The sequence below is a fragment of the Pan troglodytes genome, chromosome 23 (genome assembly GCF_028858775.2).
Source record: "Pan troglodytes isolate AG18354 chromosome 23, NHGRI_mPanTro3-v2.0_pri, whole genome shotgun sequence".
Taxonomy (NCBI): Eukaryota; Metazoa; Chordata; class Mammalia; order Primates; family Hominidae; genus Pan; species Pan troglodytes.
In genome coordinates, this window is record NC_086016.1 from 43571542 (window position 1) to 43592034 (window position 20493).

At 54.6% G+C, this 20493-nt stretch overlaps 1 protein-coding gene across 2 annotated transcripts; it reads right to left on the reverse strand.

Annotated features, from left to right (window-relative positions):
* Nucleotides 1-35: 35 nt before the first annotated feature.
* On the reverse strand, nucleotides 36-13021 carry PMM1 (phosphomannomutase 1). Of its 2 annotated transcripts, XM_063807930.1 has the most exons (9): nucleotides 12824-12935; nucleotides 11764-11872; nucleotides 9192-9309; nucleotides 7651-7727; nucleotides 7405-7496; nucleotides 7083-7182; nucleotides 1931-2006; nucleotides 933-1048; nucleotides 36-565 (listed from the first exon to the last, which is right to left on the reverse strand). In XM_063807930.1, the coding sequence occupies exons 2-9, from the start codon at nucleotides 11863-11865 to the stop codon at nucleotides 443-445; spliced, it is 804 nt and encodes a 267-aa protein (XP_063664000.1). In that variant the 5' UTR covers nucleotides 11866-11872; nucleotides 12824-12935; the 3' UTR covers nucleotides 36-442. The 2 variants fall into 2 exon arrangements, with proteins under 2 accessions (XP_063664000.1, XP_515159.2); XM_515159.7 differs by lacking the exon at nucleotides 11764-11872 and having other exon boundaries at nucleotides 12824-13021.
* Between the last annotated feature and the right edge of the window lie 7472 nt (nucleotides 13022-20493).

Here is a 20493-nt window from a genome sequence, read left to right on the forward strand (position 1 = left end):
GGCCAATTATCCATTCAGACACAGCTGACACCTACTTTGTTCTGGGAACTTTAATACTGTGACAAAGTTCTCTAAAATAGGCACCTTCCCCACCGTACCTCATCGCCCAGGGCAGGCAGGCAGGGCAGGCTAGATCTCGTACCGACACTTGCGCACGCCTCCTCCTGGTGCAGAAAGAAACCTCTTCTGTACCGAAATACAAGCAGCAGCTGTGGCCTGGGCCACCAGGTGGAGCACGGGGAACACTCTGGGCCCTGGGAGGACGAAGCCAGTGCCACTAGGAGCAGACTGGCTGGGGACGGTTGTCCACACGGACTCTGGCCCCATCTGGGTGGGCATCCTGGGCCAGAGGAGGGGCCCTGGCATCTATCCAACACCAGGACCTCTCTTTAGGCCTAGGCCAAACTCTTCAGAAGTCACGACACACAGATGTGGGCCCCGGTCACGCCTCATGAGCTGTCTCTGGGAAGAAAATCTCCCGGCATCGCTGCACCGTGTCCTGAGGAGACACCACGCTGTGGCCAACAGTCCGGGGGTCGGCAAAGATCTCAAAGTCGTTCCCACCCTGCACACAGAGGATGGGCAGAGGAGGGATATTTAGGTGGAGTCCCTCTCCACATTGGCTGCTACGGACCTGCCCCTCCTCCTGCCCCTTCAGAACTGCCAGGAAGCCCACCTTCTCACCCCTTGTCAGACCTGCCCTGACTTGCTGTGTGATGTAGAACAAGTGCCCAGCCTCTTGGGGCCCCAGCTTTCCAATCTGTGTAACGGGGCTGGTGAGCAATGGTTGTTCTCCAGGAGCCCCCCAAGAGGTCTGTTGTGTTGCCCCATGTTCTGGCCTTGACCTCAGGTGATTTGCGTTGGAGAAGCCACCAGACCTGGCTTCTCACTGTCCACTGCGTTGGGGGAAACCTGGGGTGGGCCACACTCACAGGGCTAGTCTCGTTCCCAAAGAAGTGGATGGTGTCGAAGCTGTCCTGGTCCAGGCTATCCAGGCAGTAGCGCTTGTCCCAGCCCTCGGGGAAGACGTCAAAGCTGATCATGCCTCCTGTGGGCAGGGGTGGGGACTGTTATTCCCTGCTGGGAGGGGCAGACAAGGCTAACAGAAGGGCTGCTTGTTCATTCATTCATTCAACAACTCTTGAGTGCCTACTGAGGGCCAGGAACAGGACACGGGACAGACTTAGGATCCTCAAGGAAGTTATGACACAGGTTGGAGAACGAACAAGACCATGAAGTGGGTGGGGGAAGCTCATCCAGCCAGGGTGATCAGGGGAGACCTCTGAGGAGGTGGCAATGAGCTGGGACCTGAGCCGAGTGGGGATGGCTGGGGCGCAAAGTACAGCCCCTGAGGCAGGGAAGAGAACGAGCGTCCCAGCAACGGAGGAGGCCAGGAGAGGTAGGGGGAGGACGGGCAGGCCCTGGGCATCACGTGGAGAGGGAGGAAGAGCCTGGGGAGGACTTTGGGCAGAGGCATGTCATGACTCCAGCTCCAGCCTCTCTGGCCACTGGGGAATGGGTGAGGTGGCAGAGGGGAGCCCAGCTGTGTCAGGGTCAGTTGGAGCCTGGGACAAGCTGCTGGCAGTGGAAGTGTGAGCACCGGTGGGATTCCAGACAGGGGGCCCTGTGACTTCTAGGAGTTTGGACTTGGGAAGGGGTAGGGGAGAGCATTCAAGGGAGAGGCTCTGATTTTTTGGCCTGAGAAACTGGGTGGGCATGGGGCGTTTACCTCTGAGGTATGAGGTGGGGAAAACTGGGGGCCAGTAAACACTGAACCCCTTTCTGCATCGGGCTCAGCCACCCTCTCTGCCCTGAGCCGGGGAGGGGCTACTAAAGCTACTGGGGGCCACAGCCTGGTCTTGGCAGGGGCAGATGGTTTGAGGAGGGGCCCTGTACCAGGCCTCCCAGGTCCTCTGCAGGGTGGACGTACCTCGAGAGAACCTCAGCCCTTTGCCAGCAAACTCTGTTTTCAGGGCTTCCACGAACTTCTCCCGGATCTTCTCTTTCTGCAGAGGGGAGGGAGCGGATGGCAGCTCAGAGGACCTGCTGTGTGCCAGGCCCTGGCTGGGCACACAGTCCACGTGAGCGTGCTGAGCATTCTAGGTGGGTAGGACCCCCAACTGTGCAGATGCGGAAACTAAGGCTCAGAGAGGGGTTGTGCCTTGGTCAAGGTCACCTAGCCCTGGTGGCAGAGCCAGGGCGTAAATCCAGAAGGGATGGGGCTGCCAATGGGGCTGTGGGCTGGGTCTTCTGAAGGAGACCTCAGAGGAGAGACACGAGCAGGAAGGGCGAGGAGATGGGGCAATCTGGATCCCACATCAGTGTCCACCTCAGGGCAGGGCTTGATCCTGTTATCTGTAACCAGCTCAACAAAGCAAATACTCAGAAATGAGCATGGGAGCTGAGAGCAGGAGACCTGTGAGGAGGTGGCTGTGGGCATTCACAGAGGGCAGCAGGATGCCAGGCATGGCAGAGCACCCAGCATGCAAAGACGCGGCTGGGCTGGGGACTAGGTAGTGCCCAGGCCGGCCCGGTCCCTCTGAGCAGGAACTCTGGCAGCAGCTCCGCAAACGTGGAGCAGGGGGACATTCTTCCCCCCAGCCCCCAGGATCTCCATCTCAGAGGGCCACAAAGGGGAGCAGCTATGCCCAGCCTGAGGGGCAGCTGAACATCTAAACCAGCCAGCAGGACATTCAGCTGACAGAGGGTCTCGAGACCGGGCTGGGAAGTCTGACCACATCCTGGGGGACCAAGAGGCGCTGAGGATTCTGGAGCACAGGAGTGGGGTGGCTGGTATGGCCCTGTAGTCAGAGCCGGGTAGGACTGGGGCGGAAAGGCAGGCAGTGGTCAGCAGCATGGAGCTTGGAGAAGTGGCCCAGGGAGGATGTCAGATATAAAGCCAGACACCCTCTAGCCTGAGATCTGAAGGCAAGTAGCCAGGCTTGGCTACTGTACTCCTCAGCTGTGTGACCATGGGCAAGTCACCTGACCTCTCTGAGCCTGTTTCCTGGACTAAAGGACAGAGAAGTAATGAATGACCCCTGCCTGTTTCCCTCTCATGGAAAAGCAGAGATAAGGGATGTGAGCCCCCTGCCAGCCTTGGCCTGGCTTTCCAGCAGGTAGGTGGGCCCCAGGGAGGCCAGAGTCCCCACCAGCGGCCACTCTGTAGGCCCAGGGCTACCACTAAGACTGCCCCAAGCTCTGAAGAAATGTTTCCACATGGCCGAGGCTGGCTGCACCTCCCTTCTCTGGAGAACAAGGCTGGTCACTAGACAGCCCCATGTGCAAGGCCAGCCTCAGCAGGGACCGGCACTGTGACCTCGAGCTGGTTACTCACCCTCTGGCCTCAGTGTCCTCATCTAAGGAAGGGAAGTACTCATCCCCCCTTCAGGGTTCTGGAAGACGAGCTGGGTTAAGCATTTATTTACACCAGCTCTGGGCCAGGGCAGGGCGCACACATCAGGAAGGTTCATGCTCCTCCAGTGCCAGAAGGGAGCAAACAAGAGCCAAAAATACTTGAGAAGGCTCTGGGGTGGGGAGTTAGGGTGTGGCTCCCCAACTCCATGCCAGGTGGGGTCCATGTTCCACCTCGTCCAGTCCTCATGACAGCCCATGGGATGGGAACTGCTATTACCCCCACCTTACACATAAGGAAACTGAGGCACACGTTAGTAAAGATGCTTTTCCAGGTTACAAGGCAAATGGGTAGAGCTGGGACTGGGAACCTGGGTGGACAGGAAGGGATAACCTCTCAGCACGTGTGTTGAGGGGGAAGGGTTCTTTGCCTAAGACCAATCCTAACTACCCCCAAAAAAAAGTCCCCGTGGCCGGGCGCAGCGGCTCACATCTATAATCCCAGCACTTTGAGAGGCCAAGGTAGGCAGATCACTTGAGGCCAAGGATTTGAGACCAGCCTGAACATGGCAAAACCCTGTCCCTACTAAAAAATACAAAAATTAGGCTGGGTGCGGTGGCTCACGCCCGTAATTCCAGCACTTTGGGAGGCCAAGAAAGGCGGATCACAAGGTTAAGAGATCGAGACCATCCTAGCCAGCATGGCGAAACCCTGTCTACTAAAAATACAAAAATTAGCTGGGCGTGGTGGCAGGCACTTGTAGTCCCAGCTACTTGGGAGGCTGAGGCAGGAGAATCGCTTGAACCCGGGAGGCAGAGGTTGCAGTGAGCCGAGATCTCACCACTGCACTCCAGCCTGGCGACAGAGTGAGACTCCATCTCAAAAAAAAAAAAAAAAAAAAACCAAAACCAAACCAAAACCAAAACCAAAACCAAAAAACTTAGCCAGGTGTGGTGGCATGAGCCTGTAATTCCAGCTACTCGGGAGGCTGAGGCAGGAGAATTGCTTGAGCCTGGGCAGCGAAGGTTGCAGTGAGCTGAGATCATGCTACTGCACTCCAGCCTGGGTGACAGAGCAAGACTCTATCAAGAAAAAAAAAAAAAGTCCCTGTGCCTGTGGGCACTGCCTCCCCTAAGCCTCAGGGCCCAGGTGGGAGTCAGGAGTCACTGAGCTGAGAGGCACCCTCAGGGAGGCACCAGAGGGCCAATGGCAAAATCAAATCTTTGCTCTGCAACCAACTCCCTATGTGACCTCGGGCAGGGCCCTTCTCATCGAGCCTTGGTTTCCTCATTTATAAAATGGAGATAATACAGCTCATTTCATTCATTCAAAAGGTATTTCTTGCCGGGCACAGTGGCTCACACCTATAATCACTTTGGAAGGTTGAGGTGGGTGGATTGCCTGAGCTCAGGAGTTCGAGACCAGCCTGGGCAACACGGTGAAACCCCATCTCTACTAAAATATAAAATATTAGGCCGGGCACGGTGGCCATGCCTGTAATCCCAGCACTTTGGCAGGCTGAGGCAGGCGGATCACGAGGTCAGAAGATCGAGACCATCCTGGCCAACACGGTGAAACCCCGTCTCTACTAAAAATACAAAAAATTAGCTGGGCATTGTGGTGCATGTAATCCTAGCTACTTGGGAAGGCTGAGGCAGAAGAATCGCTTGAACCAGTGAGTCAGGGGTTCCAGTGAGCCGAGATTGTGCCACTGCACTCCAGCCTGGTGACAGAGCAAGACTCCGTCTAAAAAAAAAAAATTAGCTGGGCGTGGCAGCATGTGCCTGTAGTCCCAGATACTTGGGAGGCTGGGGCAGAAGAATTGTTTGAACCCGGGAGGTGGAGGTTGCAGTGAGCCGAGATTGTGCCACAGCACTCCAGCCTGGGTGACAGAGCGAAACTCAGTCTCCAAAAAAAAAAAAAAAAAAAAAAAGGGTATTTCTTTGCGAGGTGCGGTGGCTCACACCTATAGTCTTGGTGCTTTGGAAGGCTGAGGCAGAAGGCCCACTTGAGGCTAGGAGTTCAAAACTGGCCTGGGAGACACAGCGAGATCCCATCCCTACAAAATATTTTAAAAATTAGCCTGGCATGGTGTAATGCACCTGTGGTCCCAGCTACTCAGGAGGCTGAGGTGTGAGGATCGCTTGAGCCTGAGAGATCGAGGCTGCAGTGAGCTAGGACTGGATCACTGCACTGCACTCCAGACTGGGCAACAGAGTAAGACCCTGTCTCAAAAACAATAACAACAAAAAGTATGCCATGTGCCAAGCATAGGGGATCCAGAGGAGAACAAGCCGCAGAAATCCCTCATGGAGCTTACAGTTCTGGGACAGGGACAGACAGTAATTCGGATTTTAAAAGTAGATGATGAAAGTTGTCCAAGGCTACTTGGGGAGAAATAAGGTAGGGGAAGGAGCAGGAAGTGCAGCAGTGGATGTGATACTCTCGGAGGCCCCACTGGGAAAAGGATGTGAAAGGGGATTTGAAGGAGGGGAGGGACGAGCTGGGCCTGAGAGAAGTGTGCTCTGGTAGAAGCACAGCACTCTAGAATCAGCCAAGAGGCCATAGCTGGAGCAGAGGGCAGGGATAGCCACCGAACAGGTCAGAGAGAATGACAGAATGACATGGACGGGCCAGCATGGAAAGGTTTGGATGGGTGGATTGCTCCATCCCCGAGAGGGAGGGAGGCGGTGGGGAGAAAAGCAAAATGCACATCAAGATTTAGCAGGGGCAGTACAGGCAGAGGTGAGAAGACCTTGGTGTATTCCAGGAATAGAAAGTGGAACTTGAAGGGCACAGAGAGGAGACGCGGAGAGCCAGAGCCAGACAGAGCCCTCAGGGCTTGAGGCACCATAGCAGGGGGCTAGGACATCATCCAGTTGGCAACGAGGAGCCAAGGAAGGATTGTAAATGAGGGGGCGGGGCTGGGGGGTGAATGCGGCTGACGTGTTTGAAAGGTTCTAATGGGCTGTGCGTGGTGGCTCATGCCTGTAATCCCAGAACTTTGGGAGGCCGAGGCAGGCGGATCACCTTAGGTCAGGAGTTCAAGACCAGCCTGGCCAACATGGTGAAACCCTGCCTCTACTAAAAAAGTACAAAAATTAGCTGGGTGTAGTGGTGCATGCCTGTAATTCCAGCTACTTGGGAGGCTGAGGCAGGAGAATCACTTGAACACGGGAGGTGGGAGTTGCAGTGAGCTGAGATTATGCCACTGCACTCCAGCCTCTATCTATTTTTTTGGAGACTCTATCTCCAAAAAGAAAAAGAAAGAAAGGTTCTCAGTGGCATTGCTGGAGAGCAGGCTGGCAGGGCTATGCAAGGGGTAGGGAGGGACAGAGAGGAAAGTTGGGGCAGCCTGGGGCTGGGGAAAGGGGTAATCTAGAAAGTGGGGTCTCAGTTCTGCAGATGAACAGATTTGACACTGACTCGAGAGGCTGATGAAATAAGAGTTGTTGGACCCGATGTGGGTGGGAAGGTGGAAATGATGTTCCCAGATGTCGGCCTGGCTCAGTGGGTGGCTGCCTGGTGCTGGTCACCTAGGAAGGGGGACCAGCAGCATTGGAAAGATGCAGGTGTGTCTACAACAATGGCACACAGTAGGTGCCTGAAAGGGTATCAGTTAAATCAGAACACATCCCCCAGTCTGTTTTACTGATGAGAAAATAAAGGCTCAGATAAATTGAGTGACTGAGGCCCTACAGGCCTAAGATTGCATAGCTAGTGGTACCTTGTCCAGTTCGGAGAACTCGATCCTCTCCTCCAGGGTGCAGCTCCGGCCGATGGGCGAGATGTTCAGCATGCCATTCCGAAACTCGATGAAGGTTCCACTGGTGGTGAGGGAGGGCGGGGAGCCAGAGAGAACCAGAACGGCCCTGAATTCAAATCTAGCCCCACCTGGGACCCCAGCCTCCTAGGACTTCAAAGGGGACAAGAATCCACACTCCCCGCAAAAAATCAGGGGCCCAAGTATCTCCAGGCTCCCTCTGAGGGACCCACACTTCTCCTCCCTCAGGCCCCAGGTTCTGGAGACCAGGCTGGTGGGACCTCACCGCTTCTTGGGCAGCCTGAGCAGGGCCATGTAGCTGAGGCAGAAGTTGATCAAGTCCTGCAGCAGCTCCTCCCCCAGGTGGTTCTGGATGGTCTGGCCAAGGAACACAGGGCTCTGAGCGTGGCCTGGGCTGCCTGACCCTGAGACAGGCACAGTGTCTCTCCCCCAGCCCAGGACAGAAGCCCCCTTGGACTGCTCCACTATGGAAAAGTGGGGTGCCCCTGGCTAAGCCCTGGGGGACACTGACCTGCTTGGAGAGCAGTCGTCCGTGCTTATACTGCACCGTCCCGTTCTCGGCAAACACATAATCAAACTTCTCAATGACTTCGAGGTCACATAGAGGACAGGAGGAAGAAAGAGTGTGAGACCACGTCTGTGACCCCACGGGCAAGTAAAGAGAGAGGAAGCCTACACCCTTGGTTTCACATTCAAAGGCCATTTGTTCAATCTGAGGCTGCAACCTGCTTCTCCAGCCTTTCTCCCTCTGCAGCTTGGTTTTCTTCCAAAGAAGCCAGTCACACCTGTGGGCCTCTGCACACAGGCATCCATGCAGGTCCTTCTGTCAGAACCGCCCTTCCCTGGCTTCCCTGCCACTCATCCTCCAAGATCCAGCTTCCTCCTCTGGAAGCCATGCAGTACTCTCTGGCAGAGGGCATCATTTCCACTCTGTGCTCCCCTGCCCCTCTGCAGAGGGGCTCCCTTCTGTTCTACAGCTGCCATCGCACTGGGTTCTCAAGGCTGGCTGCATGGGAGAATTGGAGGTTTCAGCTCTGACTGCCACGAGAAGCAGCTGGAGTGGGTGGGAGGTGGGAGGCGCAGGGAGCACAGCCCAGAGGCTGTTGCGGGGTCTGGGTGGCACGTGGTTACCTGGACTATGATGGCGTGGTGGAGATGGAGACAGAGGGGACAGGGAGATATTTTGGGGTTTGCTGATAGAATAAACAAGAGGTGGGGAAAAGGAAAAATTCGAGGAAGTTGCTGGCTTGAGGAACTGGAGGCACCCACTTTGACTGGGCTGAGACCAGGGGCTCTGAGGTCCAGTCGATTTCCTGGATAACTTCAGAGTCATCCTCTGTTAAATGGGATGATCACGCCTACTCTAAAGTGTGATTGTGGGGATCAAATGCAATGACATTAACACATGATCATTTTTGAAAAATGGTAGCCATCATTGGTTCTGCCCTTTTATTTATTTATTTATTTATTTATTTATTTATTTTTGGATGTGTAGCCTCACTCTGTCACCCAGGCTGGAGTGCAGTGGCCTGATCTTGGCTCACTACAACCTCCGCCTCCCAGGTTCAAGCGATTCTCCTGCCTCGGCCTCCCAAGTAGCTGGGATTACAGGCACGTGCCAACACACCCAGCTAATTTTTTGTATTTTTAGTAGAGACGGGGTTTCACCATGTTGGCCAGGCTGGTCTTGAACTCCTCATCTCAAGTGATCCATCCGCCTCGGCCTCCCAAAGTGCTGGGATTACAGGCGTAAGCCACCGTGCCGGCTGGTTCAGCCCATTTTAAAGATGAGGAAATCAAGATTCAGCAGGGAGAAATGAGAATGTAAACTGCATAAGGGCAGGTTCTGCTTGCTTTGCCCCAGCCATTTCTCAAGGGCCTGGCACAATCCCTGGCAATAGGAGGTGCTCAAGTGTTTGTCAAATCAGTGAGGGAACTATCTGGCTGCTCTCTCTCTATTTCTTCTGCCCCACAGAAGCAGGACTGGATCTTTGAAGACGCCCAGGAATCTCTCAAACTCCCCACTCCCTCTACCCCCAGCCTCACTCCTACCTTCATCCCCGTCACCCAGCTGCTCAGCGATCTTACAGTAGTCAGAGCCGCCCACCACACCGATCTGCACTCTACTTCGCAGCTTCTGCAGGAAGGCGGCCACCTCAGGGTCAATTTTCTATGGGGGGAGAGGGGAAGCATAGCATTCTGGCTTTCAACATGTCTGGGACCTCCACTTAGCCCTCACTTAGTGCTGAGAACCCAGGAAGCCCACATTCTACCTGGATCTGAAGCAGTACAAAGCTTAGACACCAAAAATTAGACAGGTTGGACACCGTGGCTCAGGTCTGCAATCCCAACACTTTGCGAGGCCAAGGCAGAAAGATCACTTGACCCAGGAGTTTGAGACTAGAGCCTAGGCAGCAAAGGAAGACATTGTCTCTATGAAAAAAAAATTTTTTTTGGAGACGAATTTTTGCTCTGTCATCCAGGCTGGAGTGCAGTGGTGTGATTCTGGCTCACTGAAACCTCTGCCCAGGCTGGAGTGCGATGGCGTGATCTCAGCTCACTGCAACCTCTGCCTCCCGGGTTCAAGCGATTCTTCTGCCTCAGCCTCCCGAGTAGCTGGGATTACAGGCGCCTGCCACCATGCCCAGCTAAGTTTTAAATTTTTAGTAGAGACAGGGTTTCGCCATGTTGGCCAGGCTGGTCTTGAACTCCTGACTTCAGGTGATCCATCCGCCTGGGCCTCCCAAAGTGCTGGGATTATAGGCGTGAGCCACCGTGCCTGGCCGAAAATTTTTAAAAATTAGCCAGGCATGGGCTGGCACGGTGGTTCACACCTGTAATCCCAGCACTTTGGGAGGCCCAGGAGGGTGGATCACTTGATGTCAGGAGTTCGAGACCAGCCTGGCCAACATGGTGAAACCCTGTTTCTACTAAAAATTAAAAAAAAAAAAAAAATTGGCCATGCGCGGTGGCTCACGCCTGTAATCCCAGCACTTTGGGAGGCCGAGGCGGGTGGATCACAAGGTCAGGGGATCGAGACCATCCTGGCTAACATGGTGAAACCCTGTCTCTACTAAAAAATACAAAAAAATTAGCCGGGCGTGGTGGCACGCGCCTGTAGTCCCAGCTACTCGGGAGGGCTGAGGCAGGAGAATGGCGTGAACTTGGGAGGCAGAGCTTGCAGTGAGCCGAGATCACGCCACTGCACTCCAGCCTGGGCGACAGAGCGAGACTCCGTCTCAAAAAAAAAAAGAAAAAAAAAATTAGCTGGGCGTGGTGGCAGGCGCCCGTAATCCCAGCTACTCAGGAGGCTGAGGCAGGAGAATCCCTTGAACCCGGGAGGTGGAGGTTGCAGTGAGCTGAGATCATGCCATTGCACTCCAGCCTGGGGGACAAGAATGAGATTTCATCTCCAAAAAAAAAAAAAAAAAAAGATATTAGCCAGACATGGTGGCACTTGCCTGTAGTCCCAGCTACCAGCTACTCCAGAAGCTGAGGCGGGAGAATCACTTGAGCCCAGGAGTTCGAGGCTGCAGTGAGCTGTGATAGCGCCACTGCACTCCAGACTGAGTGACAGAGCGAGACCCCGGTCTCTAACAACAACAAAATAGCATCACAATCAAGTTGATTTTTGAGGAGCCAAAGAACAATAACAAAAATAGCCTCACAAAACGATGCTTAATATTTGCTCTGGGCAAATAGATCCAGATAAAGGCCTGGAGGGAAGCCACACCACAGTAACCACATTAACTTGGGGAGCCGGCCAGGCTCCCCAAGTGCGGTCAGAGCGGACTTTACCCTTCTCTGTTACGTTTCCATTCTTTACCAGGAGAGTGTGCTCATGAAAATGTGTACGATTAAAAATTAACTTTCAAAAGGCACTAAGCACAGAGGCTGGCCCGTAGACAAATTAATAGGCTGTTCTTATTCAGGTTGTTATGTTTGTGGAGCAAAAGGTCAGAGGGAGGGGTCAGAACTGTGCCTAGGCCCTGCCACCTTTGTTCCAGTTCTTTTATTCATTTATTTGTTTGTTTGAGACGGAGTTTCACTCTTGTTGCCCAGGCTGGAGTGCAATGGCACAATCTTGGCTCACTGCAACCTCCACCTCCTGGGTTCAATAGATTCTCCTGCCTCTGCCTCCCCAGTAGCTGGGACTACAGGCACACAACACCACGCCCAGCTACTTTTTGTTTTGTTTTGTTTTGAGACTGAGTCTCCCTCTGTCGCCCAGGCTGTAGTGCAATGGCACATTCTCGGCTCACTGCAACTTCTGCCTCTCGGGTTCAAGTGATTCTCCTGCCTCAGCCTCCCGACTAGCTAGGATTACAGGTGCATGCCACCATGCCTGGCTAATTTTTTGTATTTTTAGTAGAGACAGGGTTTCACGATATTGGTCAGGCTGGTCTTAAACTCCTGACATCGTGATCTGTCCGCCTCGGCCTCCCAAAGTGCTGGGATTACAGGCGTGAGCCACTGAACCCAGCCTAATTTTTGTATTTTTAGTAGAGACGGGGTTTCACCATGTTAGCCAGACTGATCTAGAATTCCTGACCTCAGGTGATCTGCCCACCATGGCCTCCCAAAGTGCTGGGATTACAGGCGTGAGCCACAGCAAATGGCCCACCTTTGCTCCAGTCCTGCTATCTTCCTCCTGGATCCACCCCTGCAGGAAGGCCTCCAGGGCCCAAGCCAGGGCAACTTCACCACAGAGGATGGGGCGGGGCATTCGGGACCTAAGAGAGGAGGCTAAGACCTGGGTTCCCATCAGCCACTGCCCAGTAAAGCCCATCCCACTGCTCCCCCACGCTAGGAGACCTGTCGGTTGGTCCTTGAGGCCCCCAGACTGGAGGGTGGGTTACCCACAGGGAGGGCATGAATGAAGCCTGCTTACTGATGCATCCAGCTGGTGAGGGGGCTTTTGGGGACTCACTCACAATGAGACCCAATGGGAGAAAAACTGAGCAGAGGTAAGAGGCTCAACACAGCGAGAGTCTTTAGAAGAAAACTACACTCTTACCCTCACTATTCCTCAGTGTCCTCACAGCAAACAGGCTAGGCCTGGAGCCTCTCACATCCGGGTGGGTAGAGCTCATAAACGAATTTGAAAAGAAGCCCTCTCTGCTCCACGACTGGGGGTGGAAGGTAAAGTGGGTGATGGGGCTTCAGAAACTAGACCCAGTCCCAGGCCTGCAAAGGTCGGGGTGGGAAGACTCCGAGACGCCCTGTCTCCCACCAGATGATGACTGACGCTTGGCTGTGTGCTTGTGTGCCTGGAACCCCGGTTCAGAAGCCAGCTCCGACCACTGGTGTGTCGTAGGGCTGAACTAGGGTGGGATCCCCAGCTCAGGAGGCGGGGGCGTCCGTGAGCCAGGCCTTAGCGGCGTGTGAAAGCCTCTAGGGAGGGAGGGAGCTAGGCGCCTGCTCGCAGCCTCCTCCCTCCAGTACTGGATCCAACCCCAGCACTCCCAAGCAGAACACAGGCAGGGACGCTGCGGGGTCAGTGACGTAAGGGCCAGGTCCCCTCACTCCCGGTGGGTGGCCCCGGATGTCAGGGGGCCGGGTACCGCCGCATCCCACACTCGGTCCCCGGGTGTCCACGGTCACGCTGCTGCAGACCCCACACTCAGCCTCGGGGGTGTCCGCGTGACACTCCCGGCGGGAGCTTCCAATCTTCAGGGTCCTACCTGGCGAGCCGGCGTGAGGGTCCCGTCCACGTCAAACAGGCAGAGGACGCGCTCCTTCCTGCGGGCTGCCTGGGCGGTGACTGCCATGGCTGCAGGTCCGCGCGCGGGGCGGAGTCCCGAAGATGCAACGGCAGAAGCAGCTCAGGGGTAAGTGCTGACGGGGCGGGGCATTAGGGGGCGGGGGCCAGTGGACTGCCTGATTGGCCAAACGAAGAAGGGGCGTGGTCTAGGCGGGCGGAAGCGGGGGCGGGGCCTGAGCTGATTCTGATTGCTCCTGGAGGAGGGGAGCGCGGCATAGGGCGGAGCGGAGCCCTCCAGGTTCGATTGGATTGCTCCAAACAAGACGGAGGAGGGGCCTGAGCCTGGGACCGGCAGGAAGTGAGAGGGTGAACCCGGAAGACAGGGGCGGGGCCAGAATTGGCGGGTTGATAGTGATTGCAACAGGCCGATTAAGGGGCTGGGTCGGGCGGGGCCTCTACCATGCAGTGCAGTGTCTAGTGGGCCAGGCGGGACTAAGAGAGCCGAGGTCGCTCTCCATCCACTCTCACAAGGTTTGTGGCCATCTCTTTGCCTTACAAATTTTGAGCTGTAGGAAATCTCCTGAGCCGGGCGCGGTGGTTCACGCCTGTAATCCCAGCAGTTTGGGACGTCGAGGCGGGCGGATCACCGGAGGTCGGGAGTTCGAGACCAGCCTGACCAACATGGAGAAACCTCGTCTCTACTAAAAATACAAAATTAGCCAGGCGTGGTGGCGCATGCCTGTAATCTCAGCTACTCAGGAGGCTGAGGCAGGAGAATCGCTTGATTCCAAAGAAGCCAGAGGTTGCGGTGAGCCGAGATCGCGCCATTGCACTCCAGCCTCAAAAAAAAAAAAAAAAAAAAAGGAAAGAAAAGAAAAGAAATCTCCTGAAGGCCTTTGTTCAGGCTTTGGACTTTGCCAAATTGCCTTCCCCGAGCCTTATTCCTTCTGTCCACACATAAGACCCAGCTCTCAGGGTCTACCTGCTTGGAGACCTTCCCAGATTCTTCTTCTTCTTCTTTTTTTTTTTTTTTTTTTTGAGACAGAGTCTCGCTCTGCCCAGGCTGGAGTGCAGTGGCGGGATCTCTGCCCACTGCAACCTCCACCTCCCAGGTTCAAGCGATTCTCATGCCTCAGCCTCCCGAGTAGCTGGGACTGCAGGCGTGTGCCACCATGCCCACCTAATTTTTGTATTTTTACTTACTTTTATGTTTATTTTATTTTATTTTTGACACAGGGCGATTTATTTATTTATTTATTTATTTTTTGAGACTGGGTCTCACTCTGTTACTCAGGCTGGAGTGCAGTGGCACGATCTCGGCTCACTGCAACCTCCGCCTCCCAGGTTCAAGTGATTCTCCTGCCTCAGCCTCCTGAGTAGCTGAAACTACAGAAGTGCGCCACCACGCCCGGCTAATTTTTTTTTTTTTTTTTTCTGAGACGGAGTTTTGCTCTTGTTGCCCAGGCTGGAGTGCAACGGCACGATTTCAGCTCACCACAACCTCTGCCTCCCGAGTAGCTGGGATTATTTTGTACCCACTACCACGCTCGGCTAATTTTTTTATTTTTAGTAGTAATTTTGTATTTTCACCATGTTAGCCAGGCTGGTCTTGAACTCCTGGCCTCAGGTGATCTGCCTGCCTCAGCCTCCCAAAGTGCTGGGAATACAGGCGTGAGCCACCGTTCCCAGCCAACCTTCCCAGATTCGATTCACAATTATTTAACCATTGCGTTGACTTTGGAGTCACTTCCAGGTTGCCTTCCCGGCTCCACCACTATGGGACCTTGGACAAGTCACTTCACCTCTCAGAGGCTTTGTGTCTTCACCTATAAAATGGGATGAACACCACCTGCTTTGTAGGTTTGCTTTTCACATGAAAATAAGTAGCAGGCCGGGCACGGTGGCTCACGCCTGTAATCCTAACACTTTGGGAGGCCGGGATGGGCAGATCACCTGAGGTCATGAGTTTGAGACCAGCCTGGCCAACATGGGGAAAGTCCGTCTCTACTAAAAATACAAAAATTAGCCGGGCATGGTGGCAGGAGCCTGTAATCCCAGCTACTTGGGAGGCTGAGGCGGAAGAATCGCTTGAACCTGGAAGGCGGTGGTTGCAGTGAGCCGAGATGATGCCACTGTGCTCCAGCCTGGGAGACAGAGGGAGACTACACCTCAAACAAACTAACTAACTAACTAAATAAATAAAAAATAACTGTAGAGCTGGATGTGGTGGCTCACACCTGTAATTCCAGCACTTTGGGAGGCCAAGGCGGGTGGATTGTTTGAACCCAGGAGGTCAAGATCAGCCTGGGCAACATGGCAAAATGCTGTCTCTACTAAAAATACAAAACATTAGCCAGGCATGGTGGCAGGCACCTGTGGTCCCTCAGGAGGCTAAAGTAGGAGAATCACCAGGAAGCTGAGGCTGCAACGAACCAGATCTTCCCACTGCACTCCAGCCTGGGTAACAGTAGTGAGACCCTGTTTCAAGAAAAAAAAAAAAAAAAGATGCAGATCATATGAGTCAGCAATTCAACTTTTAGAAAATAGGAAAAGAGGCTGAGCACGGTAGCTCACGCCTGTAATCCCAGCACTTTGGGAGGCCAAGGCGGGTGGACCACAAGGTCAAGAGATCGAGACCATCCTGGCTAACGTGGTGAAACCCCATCTCTACTAAAAATACAAAAAATTAGCCAGGCGTAGTGGCGGCACCTGTAGTCCCAGCGACTCGGGAGGCTGAGGCAGGAGAATCCCTTGAACCCGGGAGGCGGAGCTTGCAGTGAGCCGAGATCGCACCACTGCACTCCAGCCTGGGCCATAGAGCGAGACTCTGACTCGGAAAAAAAAAAAAAAAAAAGGCCAAGCGCGGTGGTTCACACCTGTAATCCAGCACTTTGGAAGGCTGAGGTGGGCGGATCACGAGGTCAGGAGATCGAGACCATCCTGGCTAACACGGTGAAACCCCATCTCTACTAACAATACAAAAAATTAGCTGGGCGTGGTGGCGGGTGCCTATAGTCCCAGTTACTTGGGAGGCTGAGGCAGGAGAATGGTGTGAACCTGGGAGGCGGAGCTTGCAGTGAACCGAGATCACGCCACTGCACTCCAGCCTGGGCAACAGAGCAGACTCCGTCTCAAAAAAAAAAAGAAAGAAAAGAAAATAGAAAAAAGGACAAATATATGGAATTGTTTAAATGAACTAAGACCCATCTAGAAGATGAAATGCTACGAAGCCATGAAAATCTGCATTGTGTTTGTGTGCGTGTGCACGTGTGTGTGTAGAATAGGGTCTCACTATCTTGTCCAGGCTGCTCTCAAACTCCTGGCCTCAAATGGTCCTCACGACTCAGCCTCCCGAAGTGTTGGGATTACAGGCGTGACCAAAGTGTTGGGATTACAGGCCTGACCCACCGCACCAGATCCCCATGCACAATTCTTGTTTTTCTGACTGGGTAGCTATGGTGTCCTGGAGAGATCATTGGAGTTGGAATCAGGAGAACTGCAGTTTGGTCCTGGCTAACTACAAGGACTTGGACAGGTCACCTTTCCTCACTGGGCTTCAGTTTCTTTATATGTAATGAGGATATAAACCCCACGTGATAGAACTATGAAAGGTGATGAGAGGTGACAGCGTACTAGCAGCCCTCGCTCACTCTTGGTGCCTCCTCGGCCTCGGCGCCCATTCTGGCCGTGCTTGAGGAGCCCTTCAGCCCGCCGCTGCACTGTGGGAGCCCTTCTCTGGGCTGGCCGAGCCCGGCGCCGGCTCCCTCGGCTTGCGGGGAGGTGTGGAGGGAGAGGCACGGGCGGGAACCCGGGCTGCGAGCGGCGCTTGCGGGCCAGCTAGAGTTCTGGGTGGGCGTGGGCTTGGCGGGCCCTGCACTCAGAGCGGCAGGCGGTGCCGGCCCGAGCAGTGAAGGGCTTAGCACCCGGGCCAGCAGCTGCGGAGGGTGCGCCGGGTCCCCCAGCAGTACCGGCCCACCGGCGCTGCGCTCGATTTCTCGCAGGGCCTTAGCTGCCTCCCCGCTGGGCAGGGATCGGACCTGCAGCCCGCCATGCCTGAGCCTACCCTCTGCCGTGGGCTCCTGCGCAGACAGAGCCTCCCCGGCGAGCGCCGCCCCCTGCTCCATGGCGCCCAGTCCCATCGACCACCCAAGGGTTGAGGAGTACGGGCGCACGGCGCGGGACTGGCAGGCAGCTCCACCTGCAGCCCCGGTACAAGATGCACTGGGTGAAGCCAACTGGGCTCCTGAGTCTGGTGGGGACTTGGAGAACCTTTATGTCTAGCTAAGGGATTGTAAATACACCAATCGGCACTCTGCATCTAGCTCAAGGTTTGTAAACACACCAATCAGCAGCCTGTCTAGCTCAGGGTTTGTGAATGCACCAGTCGACACTCTGTGTCTAGCTACTCTGGTGGGGACTTGGAGAACCTTTGTGTCCGCACTCTGTAACTAGCTAATCTAGTTGGGACGTGGAGAACTTTTGTGTCTAGCTCAGGTATTGTAAAGGCACCAATCAGCACCCTGTCAAAACGGACCAATCAGCTCTCTGTAAAACAGACCAATTGGCTCTCTGTAAAATGGACCAATCAGCAGGATGTGGGTGGGGGGCGGTGGACCAATCAGCAGGATGTGGGTGGGGGGCGGTGGGGTGGCGGGGGGTGGCGGGGGGGTGGCGGGGGGTGGCGGGGGGGGGGGCCGGGGGTGGCGGGGGTTGGGGTGGGGCCAGATAAGAGAATAAAAGCAGGCTGCCAGGAGCCAGCAGTAGCAACCCTCTCGGGTCCCCTTCCGCAATGTGGAGGGTTTGTTCTTTCGCTCTTTGGGTCCACACTGCCTTTATAAACTGCAACACTCACTGCGAAGGTCTGCAGCTTCACTCCTGAAGCCAGTGAGACCACGAACCCACCAGCAGGAACGAACAACTCCAGAATGGCAGCCTTAAGAGCTGTAACACTCACCGCGAAGGTCTGCAGCTTCACTCCTGATCCAGCGCGACCACGAAGCCACCGGAAGGAAGAAACTCCGAACACATCCGAACGTCAGAAGGAACAAACTCCGGACACGCCACCTTTAAGAACTGTAACGCGGCCGGCGCGTGGCTCACGCCTGTAATGCCAGCACTTTGGGAGGCCGAGGCGGTGGATCACGAGGTCAGGAGTCCAAGACCAGCCTGACCAACATGGTGAAACCCCGTCTCTACTAAAAATACAAAAATGAGCCGGGCGTGGTGGCGCACGCCTGTAATCCCAGCTACTCAGGTGACTGAGGCAGGAGCATCGCATGAACCCAGAGGTTGCAGTGAGCCGAGATCGCACCACGGCCCTCCAGCCTGGGTGACAGAGCAAGACTCTGTGTCAAAAAAAAAAAAAAAAAAAAACCAAACTGATGCTTATTCCTCTACTATGGGCTGACCACCACACAGGACACTTGACCAGGTATCTTCATTTTCCTGTTCCATGACTGAAGAATTCCTAGAAACAGATGAAGTGCGAATTCCTGGGCCCTACCCGTAGTGCTTGGATCCAGAACATCTGGAAGGTGGCCCACTGGGCAGGAGGGGTGTTTGTCTCCTATGGACTGGATCTACTTTTCTAAAAACAAAGATAAGCACCCTTGGCCCCTTAACAAATGGGCTGCTGCTTACAAATCCCTTTCCTACAGTCTCTCCGTAAATTCTCATAACAACCCTTTCCACATGATGAGGCCACTGAAACCCAGAGAGGGAGAGTTATTTGCCCTGAGGTACAGACCCAGGAGGACCAGGTAGGGGGGTACCTGTGGCCACCACTATGTCCCTTTAAGAGGAAGGCTTATCCCTGGCAACTGGTGCTCAGATGGGGACCAGGGGAGGCCCTGGGGAGAAAAGAGCAGGACTGGTGGGAGGGAAGACTGGACAGAAAGGTGACTTGGAGGGACCCAGAAGCAGCCAGGACTGAAAGTGGAGGGCCTGAGACCTGAGCCTGGCAGGATTCTGCTATGAAGGGAAGACCCTGGGCTCTTCTGGGCCAGACGTGTGGCTGAAGTTTGGAGGTTAGTGACTTTCATGTTTGGTTTGGGTATTTCACTTATTTTTCCCAACACATCTCCGAAGACAGTACCCTTATACTCAATTTCCAGAGGTAGGTACTGACATCAGAGAGGTGCAATGGCTTTTCTAGGGTCACACAGCACAGTCGAGATTCCTCCTCAATCCCGTCTTGCCCAAACCCAGGCTTTTCCCTGGCTCCTGGCTATTGGTAGGAGGCCATGTGTCAGTATGTCCAAGTACCGGGGCTGTCAATGCTCTTTTTCTGTACCTGGTATGTGACTTGTTGTGTATGGGTGGTCCAGGCCCAAGGGGCAGCCTCTGTGTAGTGGGGTTTACAGGCAGGCTGACAATTCCTGGAGTTCTCCTCCCACTAGTGACTTTGGGCAGGTCCGTCCCACTCCGTGAGGTTGTTGTTCATTTACAAATGGGGTCAACACCCTCCTAAAGGCTGTGTAGTTAAGAAGCCTAGGGGCAGCAGGGGAGGTGTGCTGTGTGCTGAGGTTGGGGGAGACTGTGGAATTCTTTTTTTTTTTAGATCTGTTGCCCAGGCTGGAGTGCAGTGGCACCATCTCACAATCTTGGCTCAATTCAACCTCTCCCTCCTGGGTTCAAGTGATTCTCCTGCCTCAGCCTCCCAAGTAGCTGGGATTACAGGTGCATACCACCACACCCAGCTGATTTTTGTATTTTTAGTAGAGATGGGGTTTCACCATGTTGGCCAGGCTGGTCTTGAACTCTCGACCTCAGGTGATCCACCTGCCTCGGCCTCCCAAAATGCTGGGATTACAGGCGTGAGCCACCTCGCCTAGCCTGTTTTTTTGTTTTGTTTTGTTTTTTAACTTTCAAAATGCCTGCAGTGCTTACATTGTCTTCATAATAAGCAAGTCCATTGAGTCTAAACAAGCTGAAGGGCGCATGCTCAGATGGCTTTGTAGGAGGAGGTGGAGGCTGTTGCTGGGTTGGCTTAGGCCCTCTGGGGCTCTCTCAGACAAAGTCAATGGGGACAGATATGGCCCAGGCCACAACACTGTTCCACCTGGGGGTGTGGAACAGGAGCGGCAGCCTGACAGCTGGGGTCAGTGGGCTCTGCAGGTCAGAGCTCAGCCCAGAACTGTGAGAACTTGGGCAAGTCTCTCTCCTGACCTTGCAAGCCAGGGGTGGGGAGCGGAGTCATACTGGGAGGGACTTAGAAAGGATCCAAGGCCTTTGTCATGGTCTCAAAATCTGGGGCTCACCCCATGCCAGGCCCTGCCCTGGGAGGTACTGGGCTGGTGGGAGTGCGTTGGAGGTACCCATGGGAGCAAGGAGTCAGCTCTGGGCGGGGACAGGTCAGAGGACATGCTGGAACTGGGCCTTTAGCACTGAACAAGGGGTGGGGAAAGGGGATCCAGGTGGAGCAAAGGGTGAACCGAGGCCTGGAGGTGTGAAACCACCAGAAGTGACAGGGACTGGGACTGGCACTTGCAGCAGGGTGTGGGGTAGGACCAGGGTGTTCAAGGACAAGATTGAGAAGGGCCTTGATAAATGAGGACAAGGAGCTTGGCTCTTACCCCATGGGCTCGTAGGTGTCCACACGGGCTGAGGGGAGCTGGATGAGCTTACTGAGGTGGCCGAGGGTACCCAAGA